Raw genomic sequence first — 19,082 nt, 5'->3', positions numbered from 1 at the left:
TATTCGCTGGTCTAAGTTTCTGTAAGACGCCCAATCGTCAGTGTGAACTTCTGTTCCGGGGCGGACGCATCTGGATATAATTACTGGATGTAGAGTAGTCGCGTCCCCCCTATCCACTACATCGAAGTAGCCCCTCACTGGACTAAACTCAGTAGTGACCATCCCAAATACCCATGTGTCTCTGGCCGCCCTTCTCCCTCTGTTGTACTGAAGAGAAGCAAGAGGTATTCTTAATTACCAGTCAAATAAATATGATTGCCATTGTAGGATACTGTCATGGGCGGCCATGTATGTAGCCGCCCACGCTATCGTAATATCTACCTTATTTTTTCATACCCCACTAATGAACTAAATTCCTGCACGCCAAGTGAATTCTTATGGTATTCCTGGGAAATTCGTATGTAGCCACACAGTGGTTTATTGTTGGGAAAATAAAGTAACATGCCATTTACAAGTGTATAGGGCACAAACGTCAAGTGGAATTTACAACCGGCTGAACCTGGGACACGTTCTAAATTCTTCGGCTCAACTTCGGAAATCTTCGGACGTCTTCGGGTCAACTACGGAAGTCTTGGGATGCTTTACGGTTGCCTTCCGAAGTCTGTTAATTTCGGAAAACTTTCGTGTCAACTTCGGAAAGGAAAGTAATTGGTACTCCTGGAGAGTACAATTTGGGATTAATTGTACTCCTCTCGTCCAATCAGAATCCAGTAATTTTGTTGAGTGTAAATATAATAAGGGAAATTGGTACCCTGATAAATGTCGAAGCAGACGATAGCCATATTGGATATTCATCTCCTCTAACGTATCTGTTGTAGTATTATATTATATTAAACTACTACCGGAGTTTTGATGGAGATAATGTTCGTACTTTTAAATTTATCTGTCCTAAATGTCGCAAAGTAATTATTTTCTCTGTTTGCTCTTGTTGATATTGTAATACTTTTTTTTTTTCATATTTTTTCATACTGGGCTGGGTTGGGAATTCTAGTTTTGAGGGGTGGGGTTTTTGGGTGTAAATACCTTTTAGAGGACTTAGTGTCCTATTGTATTTAACACCCACCTTAGGGTGAACCCTTAAATAAAAATAAAAAAATAAATAGGAAACAATCAATGTCGTCTTGGAATAGCTTAAAAGCGCTGCCGTTTTACAGCTTAGATGACAAGGAATTTTACCTACTCAATGGATCCTCCTATTTACATTTAGATGTTCTTAGAGACCTAGACTCGTATAACATGCTGCTCTATATCCCTGATAAATTTGATGAAGCTGACCCACACCTTATGCTTATTAATCCCCAATCTAATTATTATGATATACCTTGCCTAAATAAAGTTCTGACAAAATTAGGGTCAAACGCGATCTCATTTCTTCACTGTAATATTCAGAGGTTGTCCAAGAATATTAATCTACTCGAAGATATGTTATGCTCGTTAAGTATAATAATAAAGCCAGATATTTTAGCCATTACTGAAACAAGGTTGAATGTAAATGCTATATCTAATGTTGAGCTGCCTAATTACAGTATTTTTCATACTGATTCTTAACTTAATATGCAGGAGGAGCAGCTCTCTATATAAGTACATCTCTAAATTCAATCATAAGGTCTGATATAATTTTGGATATACCCCTTGTAGAATCTGTTTGGGTTGAAATTTCTCCCAGTAATGATAGCAAGTCCATATATTAGTGGGCTGTTTCTATAAGTATCAAGGGGCAAGAATTGATGATTCTAAAGATAAGTTTGATGAAGTAATTAAGCAGCTCAACCTTAATAAGTACCATTTGTATTTTCTTGGGGATATGAATATAGACTTCTTAAAATGTAATAGCCATCCAGCTACAGAGGCTTATCTTGGCATTCTATATTCTAATCATTTATTACCTGTTATAACAAAACCAACGCTTCTGCCCACCGCTCAGCTGCACTAATTGATCATATTTACACTAACAACACAAGTAAAATTGTCTGTGGAATAGAAACTGTCTATATCTCAGTTCACCCCCCAGTTATCTGTACAGCTGATATTCCAGCTAACAAACGTAATCCAGTCAGATATTATAGGGATTATAGTAAGTTTAATCAAGATTCTTATTTGCAGGATATTAATACAGCTAACTGGAATGCTATCTACAGGGAATGTAATAATGATTTGCATGAAATAACAGCTAAAACAATTGATTTGCTTAACTCAATTGCCAATAAACATGCACTTATAAGGCATACGTCCCAAGGAAAACGAAAATTATTCAATAAGCCTTGGATAACTAATTCCATATTTAAATCAATCAAAACTAAACACAATATGTATAAAACGCACTTTCTTTCTAATAATCCGAGTAAGATGGCTGAACATAAAAAATATGCAAATGTTAAATTGGCTTATAAATACAAGCAAAAAACTACTCTCAACATTTTGGCCTCTGCAAAAATAACCTGAAAGAAGCTTGGAAATTAATTGGTATATTGGTTAAGCGTAACTCAAAGGGTCAGACTCCCATAGCAAAGATTGTGCCTAACAACAGGGTCTACTTTTTACATGATATTCGTGGACTTCCACATGATGGTTTGAAAGTTATCTGAAACACCGTACACAATATGTGAAAATTGAATCTGTTAAATCTGAGTATGAAAATAATACATGTGGCATACCCCAGGGTTCAACCCTATTCAGTATGTAAATACATTTGCCGAAATAGACTGACAAACTCTCAGTGCGGAGCTTTTGCTGATTATACTATTTTGTTTTTTAACAAGTGATTGTATACAAAATCTTGAATCTGTTATGAAGTATGAACTGAAACTAATTTACAAATATTGTGCTCTAAATAAGTTGTCAATTAACTTTTCAAAAACAAACTATATACTAATTTCTTCTTCTAGATGCCATCCAAGAATAACTATTGGCAATATGGAGCAAAAAGATTATATTAAATATCTGGGAGGGATCTATCCTGATAAGTACCTTAATTGGAAGCCACAAATACAACATATAAGCGATAGGATAGTAAAAAATATTGGAATCCTTACAAAATTAAGATATTATTTGAATTTTAACAGTATGGGGTTGCGCCTATAAAACTAGATTAAACTGTCTCCAAACTAAGCAGAATAAATGCCTCCGAAGAATTTAACATTGCACATACTAGGGAGAGTGCCGATCCATATTATATTAAAACTGCCAGTTATCATCTCTGATATCCTGAACCCAACATCTAGTATCCATAGGTATAATACAAGATTTCCCAGTAAATGCAATCATTTTAGAGTTCGAATGTCAACTATTTCTGGAAAATCGTCTTTCAAGTTTGCTGGATCCAAGATATGGGAATCAACCTTAATGATTGTTGAGTTAAATTTATGCGAGAAGGATTGTTTTTTTGAACACGAGAGAATGCCGAGAATGCTTACTTACTAGCCGTAATTACTTTTCGAATGTTCTTAGAAATTCCCAAATGCTAATATTACTCAACAATGCAGGAACAAAAACGTTTTTTGTTTCAGTACCGATAAAATAAAATAAAATAATTGAAATTAAAGTAGGATAGACAAAGAAATAAACAAATCAACAGTCGAACTATGCTATCATGTTTCTATAAACCCACCTTTTACAAATTCATGTTTTACAAATCCATCTTTTACAAATGCACTTTTTACAAATCCATGTTTTACAAATCCATGTTTCCCAAATCTACCTTTTACAAATCAGTGGTTTACAAATCAAGTCCATGTTTTACAAATCCAATCCAGTCCATGTTTTACAATATGTCCCGCAATTGTGACTCTAACTTTAATAAGATTAAGATTGACTAATTCTGTGCTTTGGCTCAGAAAAATAAAGCCGGGATTCATTGGGTGTCTCCTTAAAAGTCAAATTTGAATTGGAAAAGAACACCCTTTAAGAATATTTGGGGAGGCGCTGACCCAAAAATTAGCAATGCTACAACTTACATTTTCAAAATACGTTTGAAGATGTACGAAACGTCAAGTTTATAAAAATGCCCAGGGCCGTAGCTAGCGGGGGGTGGGGGAGACAGGGGTGACAGCTGCCCCCTGGACCTGGTGAGCCAGACAAATGCGGTCTGTGGAATGAGTTGTTTTCGTTAGACTCAGTTATTTTGATTGTAGTGAATAGCAATTAAATTCGTCCTTCCGTCAAATGAAATGCAGATATTATTTTCGTCGAATTTATTTTAAAGTAGGACCTGGAATTAAATTCGTCTGAATTAAATTCGACGATAGCGCGACGTGTAAACTAGTCCTAAGACAGAAACCTGTGTGAGCTATGATTTAAAGTGATTTTAATAAAAGCGCTCTTCACATTAATTCTCTGTCTAGACCTTTCCACCCTCCATGCCATTCCTTACTTTTTTTATCGGGATCATTTGCGGTCCAAAATGGGGATCATTTGCGTTCCGGGATCATTTGCGGTTCTGGGATCATTTGCGGTACAGTTTGGGGATTATTTGCGGTCCTGGGATCATTTGCGGACCCGTACAGTACTTTATTAATACAAAAATATGTTAGGCTAGGAAAATGGCAATAAAACAAGGATGGTACTCGGATTTAAGTATCAGATAGCTCAACACCGTTTTCTTTGTCTACGCAGACTTTTCCGGTATTTTTCGTTCGCAGATGACCAAAGCAATTCTTCTGGTTGATTTCAAGTGAACACTGTCACTTTCATTACGACAACTCTGGCAAACACACGACAACCAAGGAATCATTTCCTTGGAAACTCAAGACAGTTCAAATTTCAATTTTTCCCGAAAAAATTAATAGGTTTCTGAATTCTGGCAAAACAGTTTCTGCAAACGATATACGGAGGAAATATTCATGGGAATTTTGACAGTTAAAAATTGTCACGCTGTTATAAATTTAAAAAAAAGATATTGATGACGCGTGGTGATTGATCATGCGCAAAAATTACAAAGACAGGTTCGACAAATCCAGACAAGTCGAAACTGGACTGACTCATCCATTTCTTTGGATGAGCGGCAAATCAAAGTCGAGGCGGCTGGCAAAGTCTTCTTTCCTCTTCCCGACTTATCTAGGAGGATCGAAAGAGACTCTGCTCGCAGGGTAACGGTGGCCATATTTTTCAAGAAAAGGCCTCAGATTGTCCACTTTCGATATGGGAATTCCTGCAGTCAACAAAAACTCTCGAATCGATACAGTCTCATGTCTCATGGTAATATTGATCCTTTTGGATTCATTCGTTCGTCGTTTCTTTTCATCAGGTGTTCAATACTCTGGTCTTTTTTCTTGCTTTTTGCAAGAACTGTCTTTTATTTAATGTTTCTGGGATGCAATGTGCCTTGCATGTGTCACATCTGAGTTTACCCGACACTACAGTAAGATGCTCTCCTTTCAACAGCAAGCACTCGCATTTGAATCGCCTGTGCCGCGGACATTTCGCTTTTCTTTAAGTTTGTTTTGTTTGCACTTTGCGCTCTCTTGAAATTGCCGCATTCGCTGGAGTACTCAGTGTTGCCCCTGCTTCTGCAGCTACCCTCAAAGGATCGGAATGACCTTCGTCACCTGAAACACTCGAATCAGTGGAGGGACGTATACAAAACATGGACCCAGGTCCATAGACCACCCCTGTGGACCCGGTCCATGGACCCCTTCATGGACCCGGTCCATGGACTACCCCTGTGGACCACCCCTCATTTTGTAAACTCAATATGTTTTACAAGCAGAAAAATCTTTAGACGAAAGGGAGGTGTTCCTGGCACTTATCTGGAAAATTTAAGCAGGAGTCCATGACCAGGAGCGAACAACTCCCATACTAAGCCTATTTCACGGTATTTCAACAGACCAGGAGCCCATGTACTATCTATTTTTGGACTACTTTTTCTGCAAAAAGACAAGACAATTGGGGTTTGATGACGCTATGACGTCAAGTTAGTTTCTTGTGATTGGTCATCGGGCTCCTGCAGGAGTCTCATTAGCGGGAAATTCAATCTAAAAATAAATCGATTGAAGCAATAGGAAGCCTGTTTTAGACACTTATACCACCTATTGGTGGCTCCAAAGGGCTTCGTCTATAAACCGCTTTTCAAATATAAGTTCATTACATTCATCGAATCCTTCACCGGAACAAATGAGCCCAAGAAATTGACCTGCTCCCAACTGAGTGGCTTCAAAGCTCAGTTGGCAGAGCGTTGCACCGGCATCATTGAGGTCATGGGTTCGAATCTGGTTGAAGCCGCCTGAATTTTTCAGGTGTTTATAATTAGAGACAATTGCTTAAATTATCCAGATAAATGTGAAGATCACCTCCTTCTTTCGTCTAAAGATTTTAGTGCTTGTAACTTTGCAAAATGAGGTTGTGGTCCACAGGGGTAGTTTATGGACCGGGTCCATGAAAGGGTCCATGGACCGTGTCCATTGGGGTGGTTCATGGACCTGGGGTCCATGTTTTGTATACGCCCTCAGTAGAGTGCGAATCTTCGTCCGGCATTTTGTATTTTCTTTAAGAAACCGCTGACCTAGCAGCCCGGCTGCATGCATCGTTCGCCCATGATCTGCCCCAGGAAGGGGCGAGAAACTGCTCCTTTTTCACAGGAAATTCACAAATTGTCTACTAAAACATTGTAAAATATGGAAGCATGGCCAATTAAAGCACTAAAAGATGCTCCGATATCTAGAAAACTAGAAATTGCTCAGAATGCAAAAAGTTGCCAAAAGGTTCCCGAGCAACTTGTGGCAAGCCCTAGGGGCATGCCCCTGGACCCCCTTGGAAGCTCGAGACTTCTCCCCCAAACAATAGATCCTAGATAGAACCCTGTCTGCACTGAACGACGACCAATCTCGTACCCAGAGTCCTCGGGCTTTTTGGTCAGCGGGTGAGCGCCTGGAGAGACTCTGGGATAATGACTTAAACTACCACTGGGTTATCAGTTGTTCATACTGTCATGTGCTACCCTCGTTAAATAAAGTCACTACTACTACTACTACTACTACTACTACTACTACTACTATTTCTTAGATTGGTCGCTTACATAACAATGGCAGTCCGACAGGAAGTTCGGTATATAATTCGGAAACCCCAGAATTTGGAGGGAGATTCAAAATCTAAACTAATTTAAATGCTGTTTGTTTTTTCTACCTCAGAAATATATAAACAAATAAAAACAAGCGGTATAATCTCCCGTCGTTTCGGCGACTTCATGACGCCATTATCAAGGGTACAAATGAGGTAAAATTAACAAATGCGAGTTACAAGAGTTACAACTAATTTACATAGCGGAGGTGGCTACACAAATACTTTAGCACGGATAGAATCCGTTTGCACGTTCAAACTCGGTGTTAATTGTTTGATGTAAAGCATCTCGTTGACAAGACAATCGAATTTGTTCATGCATTTCTTGAGAACTTTGAAACAGCTAGGGAGGTCCTCAGGGACAGCACCCGCGTGGACGTTGTCATAGTACTTGCGTACTGAAGATGACGTGATTTTATGGCCATCCACGCGGGCATATAAGGTCCCGAAGACCTGATGGAAATCAAGATGGCGACCGAAGGTTGTTGCGGAGCCTAAGAGCCCCAAAGACCCCTTATTTTATTTTTATTTTTTTTTCTCTTACCTCGATCAGACGAATATTTGCATTTGCAAAAGACGCTGTATTCTTTTTCGTGACAGATGCCAGGATTTTTTTCTATTTGCTTCTTTGTTTCAGTGCCAGAGTCCTTGTTTAGTTCCTTTGTCTCGTCTTTATTGTGGCTTCGTCACTCGCTTAGAAGGAATTCGTCGCTGTGCCTAATTGAAGCCCCACTAATGAAATGCACTTTTCAGTTCCTATAAGGACTGACTTGCTACTTTACGGCCTTTTCAAGCCGAACGGATCGTCCACTCGTTTATACTGTCCGTCAGAACGTAAAATTTTCAGTATAATTTTTCGACAAAAATTTTTTATGGCACCAAACTTGATGGGTCTATTAAGGAAAAGATGACCACAAATTCAAAGCCCCTTTGAGTTCAGTGGCCAATTAAACTGGCATACAAACGTCTGTAAAATCTCCTGACTTTGTAGAGCAATATTTCACTAATTTTTAGGGTTTCTTTGTAGCAGTGTCTATGGAGTTTCCCTACTTGATCCAAATCAAAAGTTAAAAAAAAAACAGTGGAAGGATCTATTCAGGCAGCGTTTACACGAACGCAGTTTCACATCGACACGGTTTCATGACTTCGAAACCGCGTCAAAATCGATGCGGTTTGGAAGTGTTGACACGGAGCCGTTTTCGTCAGAAAATCCAAGTCGTGATGGTATAAGCGAGCGCTGCACAACGTGCTAAATTCATCATTTTGAATTGAACAATGCAAATTTTCGCGCCAAAATATTCAAATCGATGCGGTTTCGCTGTTTACACGACAGATGAAACCGCATCGTTTTGAAAACGCTCCACTTTTGGCAGCGATTCCAAATCGACACGGTTTCGGCAACAGTCTCGATCGGTGTCGTGTAAACGGAAGGCGTAACCGCATCGAAAACGATGCGGTTACAAATGAAACCGCGTTTGTGTAAACGCTGCCTCAGGCATTTGCGTCTTCAGTACCGTTTTTACAAAAGGGGAACTTGTTAAAACGTGGAGTATGCGATACATAGCCAATAAACACCTAGCAGTAAATGTGCATGATTTAGCGCATGGAGTTGACTTGGTTAACTGACTTTAAAAAAGTCTGCGTTTTGAGATAACTTTGCAATGTTTGCCACCTAATTTGGACTCACCTTTCGAGGTTAAAAAAATTGGACGCATAGGCAAGAGTTCCACCATGCAAAGCTAAGAGAGAAACAATTAAAATTAAAGAAAAGAAGAGGTCTTCAGGGCTTTTAGGTTTCCCAACAACCTTCGGTCGCCATCTTGATTGTCGTCAGGTCTTTGGAACTTAACGGCTTTACCGCGGAAGAAAGTAACTTTTGCCGTAGAAAAGTAAGTTTTGCCGTGGCAGATGTGGGCCACCGTAATATTTTGATCATGAGGTGTCGTATATCTTAAACTCCCTAAAGTTTGTCCTAGTTAATGATTTAATATCCTTTGTATTTTATTTCAAACACCGAATGTCAAGCAGCAGAACAATTTAAGCGAACATAAATTACAATTAAGAAACACATTTTTACCTTTTATGCTCCTTTAATCAGCTTGAGTTTTCACAAATGAATAATTTTCTAGGGTCCTAATATAGAGGCCGATCTTGAAGCTGCTTTCAACACTGAAGCCAGTGAGCTGCGCATGCAAAATACCATCTAAATACATTTTTTTTATTAATATTGTAGTTTCCTTCTAATTCACAAATTCTAACCAGAGGGCTTTGTTTTTTTCTGATTTGTTGCGAAAGATGTTTTGAATTAAGCAATAGACCACAAGTTTCTATGGTTTATAGGCTGATAAACCACGAGGGATGTTGGTCGAACACGAAGAAAATTCGTAAATCACGAGCCGCAGGCGAGTGATTTACGAATTCTTCGAGTGTTCTTCCAACATCCCAAGTGGTTTATCATGCCTATAAACCATAGAAACCTGTGGTCTATTGCTTTTATATAATAATTCAGAGCTCGCGCATTGATTTGGTTGTTATGTAAACTCCGATATTGAACATTACTTTCTACAGGAATATTGCATTTATTACACGAACAGAGTCAGTATTTTTTCGAAATTTGTTAAAAGAAACGCCACTTTCGCTTGTTATTAAAATCGTAGCGAGTTTGAAACCACAAAAATGAAATTTACACTCAGTGCCTTAGTGGAACATATTAACTGAGTCCTTTATGAGGCACAAATTTAAGTACATTCAAGTTTACCATGATGAATTGATGTCGTCATAGTGATGTGCATAACGTAATAAAATTGTTTATATAGCATCGATGAAAATAGACAGAAATATGCACCATTTTTGCAGCAGGGCATAATCATTGAATAATGAGATTATTGGATATTTTAAAAAGGGTTCGGCAAATTTCTTACATGTTTAATTTATATTGGTTTGTCTTTTAAGGATTTTTCTTCGAATCAGACGAGTGTTTTTTCTGGGTACGGTCGTAAACAATCGAAAGATCTTAAGGTTCTCATTCAATAACAACTTTCTTAGGGATAATGACCTTTCAACAAGGTTCATTTTTACGAATTTTTCTCAAGCACTGTAAAAATTGATTTGGTGATAGATTTAAAGGCAGGTGGTTTTAATCAAGTTTGCTATTAGAGCATGAAAGTGAGGTGCAAAAGGTCAGTTTCAAGTCACTTCAAATCATATAATAGCTCGACATAAAAGCATCAAGTGTGAGAAAAATAAAATTATTATGGGGTTTATATAAATTGACCAATCAGAAATGTGTTGGGACTGTGGTATCACCAGAGAGACCCTTTATGTGCGTATCCTATTTTAAGTACAACAATGAGAAAAAAAACCGATTACTGATTTTCTTTTTGCTTCCGTTCTGGTGTCGAAATAACTGCGTATGGTCAAGCGATGTCCAGTTGTCTTGTTCTAGATGTGCCACTGAGGTAAAAAGTTCCCGTTGGTAAAACTGTGATTTCAAGAGCTATATCATTTTTGCTTTTGTGCAGTCGTATTTTCTTCGTTAGCCAGGAAACGCGACGGAGGGGCCGGAAAATTGAAATGAAACGCTCAGTGAGTGAATCAGTACGAGCATCCACATTGCCTCCACTTTTCTATGCAAAATGCCCGCGGGATATGCTATCAATAAAAGGCATTCTGTTTTAATTAATTTTTTTCCATTATTTAGCCCAGGATGAACGTAAGTCCTTTTCGTTTGATCTGTGTCGGTCGATTCTCGGTATCGACTTGGAAAAACACCAATGTTTTAGAGCGAAAGCAAACTCTCTTCTCTACATGAAAGGGCGCTCAGTATAAAAACAGGTAGGGGGGAATCCATACTGTAAGATATCTGCTTGTGACGGATTCTTCCTCTGTTATGATGATCAACTTGTGATTGAAATACGGTCAAATGGAAAATTGCGGCCTTTGAATGAAACTAGATAAAAAAATTAGATCGGATGATACAAATGAGAAATCTGTTGACATCACAAAACTTACATTTCTTGCAATTCTATCGAATCAAAATGCACTTATGAAAATGTCAAACGATTTCGACATAAAATTCGTGGTATAAGGTCTACCAATATTACATTGGCGCAAGTTAAGCGATCGTTGTTTATTTTGCTGCTTAAATTGCTGTTTTGATTTCTTGAGGGCCTATACTTGAAAATGACAGAATACTACATCGATCGATACGGAGTCCATTACTGCCTCTGGCATCAATTGTAGATCATTATATTGTCTGCGAAATTTAACCGCGACTTTTGAACCCATTTGAAGGACCGAACAAAGATCAATACGACACATTTCAGGTGAAGAGTCGGAAAAAGAGAGGCGTTATGATAGATTGTCATTACGTTTGTTTGTACACCTGTAGTGTTGGGCTTTCTTGAATTTGAACAACGAACACGACGCCGCAAAATTACGCCTCAGAAATTGGCCCATCAAAGACGAAGAAATTTTATTCAAGCTCATTTCCTTTATAATTTGCAGGGCAAATGACTTCGGCTCATCTTCTGCAGCTATCACCAACTAGTGTATTCCTACAAGTGGGGCTCCCTCGCAGCAAAATTTGGCGACAAGTCCAAACTACATCATGCCAGAAAAATCTAGGTTTTCTAGCCTAGTTCGCTACGTTAGATCCTTAAAGAATATGGCTTTTGGCACAGGAAACAGACCGACACAACCTGTGGTTCTAAATCGTGAGATTGTCAACAAAATATTGCAACCGCTGCATCTTATGACGGCTTTCATAGGGCACCGCAGCAAACACTACCCGATTCTGGGTTCTTTGGGACTTGTGATCTGGATCGTGAGTCTTGTTTGTCACTTTTCGTTGGATTTCTACGAGGCGGCGCACATATTCGGTTGGGCGTGGGCCACAGCCATAGGTCTTTTCTTCATTTCGTTTAGTTCAGGGACATACATTCTCATAAGAGATACTCTTCCGTGGTTTGAAGATTGCCTCGAGATTTTGAACGTCGATGGAAATTTTAGTGAGACCTTGGAAAAGGCGAAAAAATTCTCTTCGGTAAGTGGTCTATAAGTAACTTTCATGCTTTATATTTAATGAAATTAACCGTGCAACGGATGAATACAGAGCTCTCGTCTATATCCTCTTGCGCGCGATCAATACCGTCTACCTTTCAAAATTAATTAAAACATCACAAGTACATGAAAATACACGACATCCCCCTCCGAGAGATGTCATTAGTTACTTAAAATGTGCGAGCAATGTTTTTTGTCTTCTCTTTGATATTGCTTCCTTGATCCAGAACTCTTTTCGAATTTCCGGAAACTTGACAAGTGTACAAAATTGACTCAGTGATGCTTTTACCTTACTTGCTGTTTACTTTGACGACAGATTTTGCACGTTATTTCATATTCATTTATCTCAACAAAGTACACAGAATGCATATGAAAGCTGTCAGTTTCTCTTTTGTATCCCTATAATTCGCGCTAATGCCCTTGCTTATAATCATTGTTATCAGGAAACTTCGATCTGAGAATGGTATAACGTGTGCTCGAAGCATTAAGAGGGAACTTAGTTTTCTTTGTTTTCACAAAATAACTCTTCGCTTTTATATATGAGCAGCGATTGAAACCGTCAAATTTGTTTTCACAACATTCACTAAGACATCTGTCTGATTAAAGTAATACTGCAAGAGCCATCAAAGAAATAAAAACTGTTTCAAATAACTTACATTTCAATAACAATTAAAGCATTGAGCGAGTTTTCGATATTTTTCATAAATTATAACGCAATTGTGCTATTAAATTTACAACATACTCCACTCTCGATGAGAATAACAAAAAGCTTGTATACGTATCATAAAAGGAAAATAGGGAAGTCTTAATGTATATCCAATGAAGTATTGAGTATAGAGCGTATTTAAACAGGGACGTCTTCCTTGGCAGACGTTTTTGGTAGAAATTAAAGGTTATCTCACGTTTGCCGTACTTTTAGTGGCAAGGAATAGAGACTCGTTAAAAGAAAAAAATGTGTTGGACATACCCTACTTCATTGTAAATAGACCAATTCGGCTAACTCAATGTTGTACCCAATTCAAATCTTTTGGGAATAAAACGTTTTGCTCCAAGTATTTCCATCTCATTTAAATGTGAATGCTTCATTGTCATGCAAATTCAACACACAAAGAATCTTAACCCCGAGAGATTTGAATTGGGTACAACATTGAGTTAGCCGAATTGGTCTATTGCTTTAAAGTTGCATTTGTCCATGGTTGCCAAAGCGTTTATGCGACTGAATTTGCAACACCTTTCAAGCCTTTAAAAGGGTACCTCTTGTATCAAGAATTGAAAAGTCGACACTCGCAAAGAAAACTCTAGGGTGTGCGCAGATGACAACTTTTCCTTGGCTATTGGCGCTTATGAAGGAAAAATGCTGCTTTGGTCGGCCAAAGCGTATGCAATAAACGTTTGGCCAGCAAAAGTGATCCTTCCCATAAATTCCGTTGAAGAATGATTATAAGTAAAGAGAGTTATAATGGCGTATATAGTTGTAATATCTATTTAAAGCAACGTGGAGTATTTACTGACACGATTTTGAGTAAGCCATCCACAGTTTTCACCTTTCACTTCTCACGGCATAAATTAGATTCACATTTTTTTTAACTGGAAAAATTAAATAAAAACCTTCAGTTCAATTTTATTTTTCAAACGAAGGACTCATTGGAGATCAAGCGTTTCGAAATAAGACTGACCACATTCAGTTTCAAGTTTTTTTTTTTTTTTTACAAAAGAGCGAAATCCAGTGTTATCCAATCAATTCCTTGTTTTCAGACCAAAACCTCTCGCGATTTCATTAAAACTTTTATGTAAACTCTGTAGTTTTTCTATAATTACGCGTTACCTTTGGCCCTTTCGAAATATCTGACTCCGATGTCGACACTCGAAAGCCACAAAACGCTGTTTTGAGGCATAGTTAACTATGTTTGAGCTATGCATGTTGAGGTTTGAAAAACATTTCCCGCAAAACATTCCATTTCGTTTTTACTTAAACATTTCATCTTATGTTGTAACTTCGATCTTCATTCCGATTTTTCTTTTGGGATACATCCAAGTTGCCTCTGCATGGCCTTAAGGCTGCTTTTCACTAGCGACGGAGTCGGAGTCGTTGTCGGAGTCGTAAGAGCGCTTATGACTAAGTGAAAATCAAAGATCGGAGTCGTAAGCGGAGTCATAAGCTCCACGGAATCGGAGTCGGAAGAATCAGAACGTTCCCATTTTCTTCCGACTCCGCTTGTGACCCCGTCGCTTATGATCCAGTGAAAAGTAGATTGTCGGAGTCGAAAGCAGAAGCGGAAGAACCAACCAATCACAATGCTTGGAGCCGAGCATTGTGATTGGTTAATTCTTCCGCTTATGCTTCCGAATCCGACAGTGTAGTTTTCGGAGAAATAAGTGGAATCGGTATTCTGCTTCTAACTCCAACAGTTTGATTTTCACTAGATCATATCGGTCTGCGCTTCTGATACTGACTCCAACTCCGACTCCGTCGCTAGTAAAACCCAAGCCTTTACCGGTCTCTTTTGATTTGGTCACCTTCGTTTAACGAAATTGGTCCTTATTTCGCGGTCGTGAAATACAAAAAAATGAATGTTATGCTATGTGTCATCTCCGTAGACCTCGATACAACTTACGTGGAATTTGACAAATCCCGATATCAATAGCAGCAGCAACAGCAACAACAACAACAACAACAACAACAACACCGACATCAAGTTGAACTGGAACAAGTGGAGACGGCTCATTAAAATATCCCACTTTTTGAATTGGCAAAAAATGTACAACATAAGGCAACTGATAATCTCATATTCTGTGGTCTGAACTAGGCGTTCCCCTCATTGTAACTCTAACATTCTCTTAGTACAGCTAATTCGGTTAGAACTAGTGCTGTGTGATATATGAAAATCCCCTTCTTATTCTAATCAGTGCGGATATGGCATTGAAGAGAGTCCCTGGGAACGATGTTTTTAAGTAAGCAACTAACGTGATAGGAACGTGGAAAATATCATTGGGAGAGGGGCACGAGTTGGCAGGGGGGGGGGGGGGAAGCACGAGCGAACGTCGCTGGGAAAACTTTAACTGGTGGCTGGTCGAGAGCAAATTTACTTAAGGCTATTAACTTTTAATCATGATGAATGTGTCAAGACTATGGAGGTCTTGCATGAGTCATGACGCAGCTATTTCAACGGTCATTGGTTCAGAAAACAATAGGCACTAAAAATTTACAAAGGAAGGAACTGGGCCTGAAACTAAATTCTATTCTTGGTTTGCACTCACGTGATTAGACGGCTCGCATTTTTGCATAATAATAGAGCCAAATCCCCAAGAGACATTTTCGCCTTTGTTAAGTACACCAACATTGCCGCCAATGACATCAGTTGCAAGCCAAGGATAGAGCTGCATCCTTTTCCGGGCCAATGAAATTAGGGGTTGGGAAGAGCTGTTGGTTTCTGCCTTATATTGCATCTTACAAAGTTGATACCTTTGAATTCACGGTTGACAATCTTGAAATTACTGACAATAATATGTTTATCCCGGTGGGAGTTGCTACTTATATTTTTTGCGGAAATTGGAGTTCTGCGGGATATGAGTTTATCGGATCGCACGGTAGGAAATGCAAACATTTAGGTGGAAGGCGACAACAACAGTCGTATATTCCGTAGGAAATTACAAGTGGTGTTTGTAAACGGTTTAAGGTTATCAATGGATTGCATGTAGACAATCTTCCTGTTTGTTCGCACTGACGGGACCTTAATCCTATTTGCAACACTGTTGGTGACATTGATTATCTTGGCGGATTGGATTGGATTCGATTGGATTCTTCAGCGTGGATGTCAAAAATTGCTTACTCATAAAACTGGTGTCTTGATAAAGTCATTAACTACCCAGGAAGGCGAGGATTCCTTGAAAGGCGAAATTAAGACTTACCTTCATGCATTATCAATAGTCAATACCAATGATATTTTATGGTCGTTAGTTGAGGCGAAATGCGGCTTAATAACGGTTTATGACAATTAATTAAATGCAGCCTTTGTAATCCTTTTTAGCAACTTCGGCTCCTTACGCTGCTTACGGGATAAATAAAATAAGAGGTATTTTTTCTCAACAGCCAGAAATGATATATTTCACTTCAAGAAGGTTTTTCGCATAAGAACAATTATAACCGATATGAATGCGTCTCTTCTTTAACCGATCACTGGACAAGCAACTCGTTAGGCTATAATAAATCCTTTATTGACCAAGCTTGTTCTGTCAAGAGGGCTGGATATTGGCCTCGTTCTTTTTCACGCACGGTCAATAACCCATATATATCTGCATTATCCCAGAGAACAGGAGCTTGGAAACATCATGTCGAGGAAAGCATGCAGCTTAAATCAGTGGACAAAACCCACAAATTTCTTATTTTAACCATGGGGCAACAATAAAAACACTGGCCCTTGGCCCTAAAGTTTGGGTGCAACGACAGAGCAGTATATTTACTGAAGAAATTGATGGTGAACTATTGTCACTTCAGTACCCGAATGAACACCTAGAAAAAAATAACTTGACAACTTCATATTGATCGCAAGACTATGAAAAATGGGTCATTCTCACCAAATATTTGTGTCAATGAGTCATCTAAGAGGCTTATTTTAACATAAAAACCTTATAATGACAAAAAAATGTAAGAAAATCTCGTGATTTTGTTGTTTGATCGTTTCTCCGCGCTTTTATAGCACGTACGCCTCGAATTTAAATGTAGTTTTTGTTGTTTAAAAAACTCGCACATGAGAGGGCGAAATAACTCGTACTTTATCTGATTAAAAAAAATCACATATTTTATTCCTTATGTAGAAACTTCCTCTGTTATTGCCTGTGTCCAGCGTACTGGCAGCATGTGGTCAATACGTTTGTTATTTCATCGACAATGCCGTGCAAGTTGAACTGGGAAAACCATGGCTGACCGTACTGCTGAATATAGTACGAGTGGTCAGCCTCCTACATGTGCTATACGGATACATATTGTTCCTCATAATCATTCTGTTTGTTATGTACATTACCGGTGCTTCAATGAAGGAATTCAGAGGTAAATAGCTCTATGATGGAGGTCATAATATGATATCATCATTTAGGATGCGTTTGATTGACCGTATTTCGGAATAGGAATGCATTGAATAGATGCTAGAAATCCTTCGTTGTAACGGAGATTCACATTTAAGTTATCAAACACCTGCTAAAATGCTATTTTAAACATATCTTTGTTATCCTTGTTGCTTCAAAACGCCAAATATACCGTTTTAAATTGTCACTCCTCGTATGCAAACTCGATTTGCATTGGTAATTAATACCCTGGGGTATATGCAAATGAGACTGTAAAAGAGGTTTCATGTGCTCCACTCCATCACTGTACTCGAGGCCGCAAAAAGGAAGAGTTTGGCAACCCCCCCTCCCCCCCAACCCAATCGAGTAAGTAGGGATTGATCCTCATAGCTCCCATCTTCGCCTGGTCTTGGGCTTGTCCCAGACCGGAGCGCTTCTCCAAACCTTGTTACCATATTATTAGTAACAATTCCCAGGGTAGAATATTACACCATTCTTAGGCCCGTTTTAAACGTCGCATTTTACATGTGCCGAATCTAATGGAAATGAGCGAAAACAATAGAATTTTCTCATTTGCATTAGATTCGGCACATGTAAAATGCGACGTTTAAAACGGGCCTTACTCGGAAATATGGTCAATCGAACGCACCCTTAGCATATACTAAAACAGCGAATAGCGATGAAGGTGCGCTCTGATTGGCTACCCAAACTCACCTCCGAAGAACTCGCGCGGATTTGCGCTCGAAAACATTGTAATTGTTGCAGGAATAAATGAGATAAAATCATCTTTTCGTGCTCTGTTATATCTCACTGTTTCAGTATATACTACCTCAGCGTCGATGGGTAGTGGTGGATATTTACGTTTAAATATCCACCATTAGCCACCTCCACTTCGGTAAATAGTTGTTCAATATTTGTTCTGCGGAGTATGTAAGTCTCAGTGAAAGTGATCATCGCGGTTGCGATAGAAGTCTGAGAAAATCCAGACTTGAAGGGGACTCGAACCCATGACCGCGCGACTCAATGCGGAGCCATCAAGCCATCCGGGACCTGGTCACTAGTAAGTTCGTATTGTCTACCGTAATAGTGGAAATCCATGCACTCACATATCATCACGAATCCCGTAATCTGATTGGCTCTCTACTCGCCACCTATTGAGTGCTAGATAGTGAGTAGCAAAAAAGCAGGCGTTTTCAACAAAAAACAAAACAAAATAAATAAAAATTGGAATAAACTCGAAAGTTGTATGAGTGGGTTTCTACTTAAACAATTATAGCCAACTCGTTCTCGTTTTATATGAGTCAAATAGTCAACTGGGCGAAACGTGCTTCGTTGACTATCTAGTGACTCATAGAAAAGTCGATCTCGTAGTTCAATTGTTAAATTAGTGAATGTATGATAGAAAGGAGATATGAAATGTTCGTATATTTGAACTACGGAGTATTTAATCTCAATGAAAGTAATTACCGCAGTTATGAAGCAACTTAAGCGGTTACGAAAGAACCCTGAAAAAAATCCATTCGACGCGAACGTTCCGTTCAAGCCTGGATTTTTTCGTGCTTCCTTCGCTGAGACCTAAATGCATGTAGCTCTTTGCTTTAACTGAGTTTCAATTTTTGATACACACATGCATCAGCTGATGTTGTTGCTTTTTTGTTCCCGAAATGTGGCAGACGGTGTCGAGTGCGAGTTTCGTGAGCGGCATGTTCGTATGACGTTTCGTGAGGCTGTTCAACTGTTTGAACACAGGTCCCAGTTCATAAGACGATCGTCCAACGCATGTTTGGTAAGACAATTTCATTTGCTTCTCTAATTTTCTTTTGCCCGGGTTTATAACTATGCGGAGAAGCAGAACTGTGCTCTTGGTATCCAAAAAGAAAATTGGGGGTAAGATGCACTTTTAATCCTCA

At 38.8% G+C, this 19,082-nt stretch overlaps 1 protein-coding gene across 7 annotated transcripts in view; it reads left to right on the top strand.

Annotated features, from left to right (window-relative positions):
* Positions 1 to 19,082, top strand: part of LOC137995568 (uncharacterized) — a 39,742-nt gene that overhangs the window by 17,041 nt on the left and 3,619 nt on the right. For 5 of the 7 annotated variants that reach the window (XM_068841106.1, XM_068841108.1, XM_068841096.1 and 2 more), the window contains 3 exons: positions 11,557 to 12,094; positions 16,927 to 17,158; positions 18,846 to 18,958. In XM_068841106.1, coding sequence (XP_068697207.1) covers positions 11,660 to 12,094; positions 16,927 to 17,158; positions 18,846 to 18,958 — 780 coding nt within the window. In that variant the 5' untranslated portion in view covers positions 11,557 to 11,659. Of the gene's footprint in view, positions 1 to 10,391; positions 10,509 to 10,772; positions 10,885 to 11,556; positions 12,095 to 16,926; positions 17,159 to 18,845; positions 18,959 to 19,082 lie in introns of those variants that run through there. The other 2 variants (XM_068841117.1, XM_068841122.1) reach the window with 2 other exon arrangements.

Source organism: Montipora foliosa, chromosome 1, assembly GCF_036669935.1.
Source record: "Montipora foliosa isolate CH-2021 chromosome 1, ASM3666993v2, whole genome shotgun sequence".
Taxonomy (NCBI): domain Eukaryota; kingdom Metazoa; phylum Cnidaria; class Anthozoa; order Scleractinia; family Acroporidae; genus Montipora; species Montipora foliosa.
This window is presented reverse-complemented; position numbering and strand designations above follow the sequence as displayed.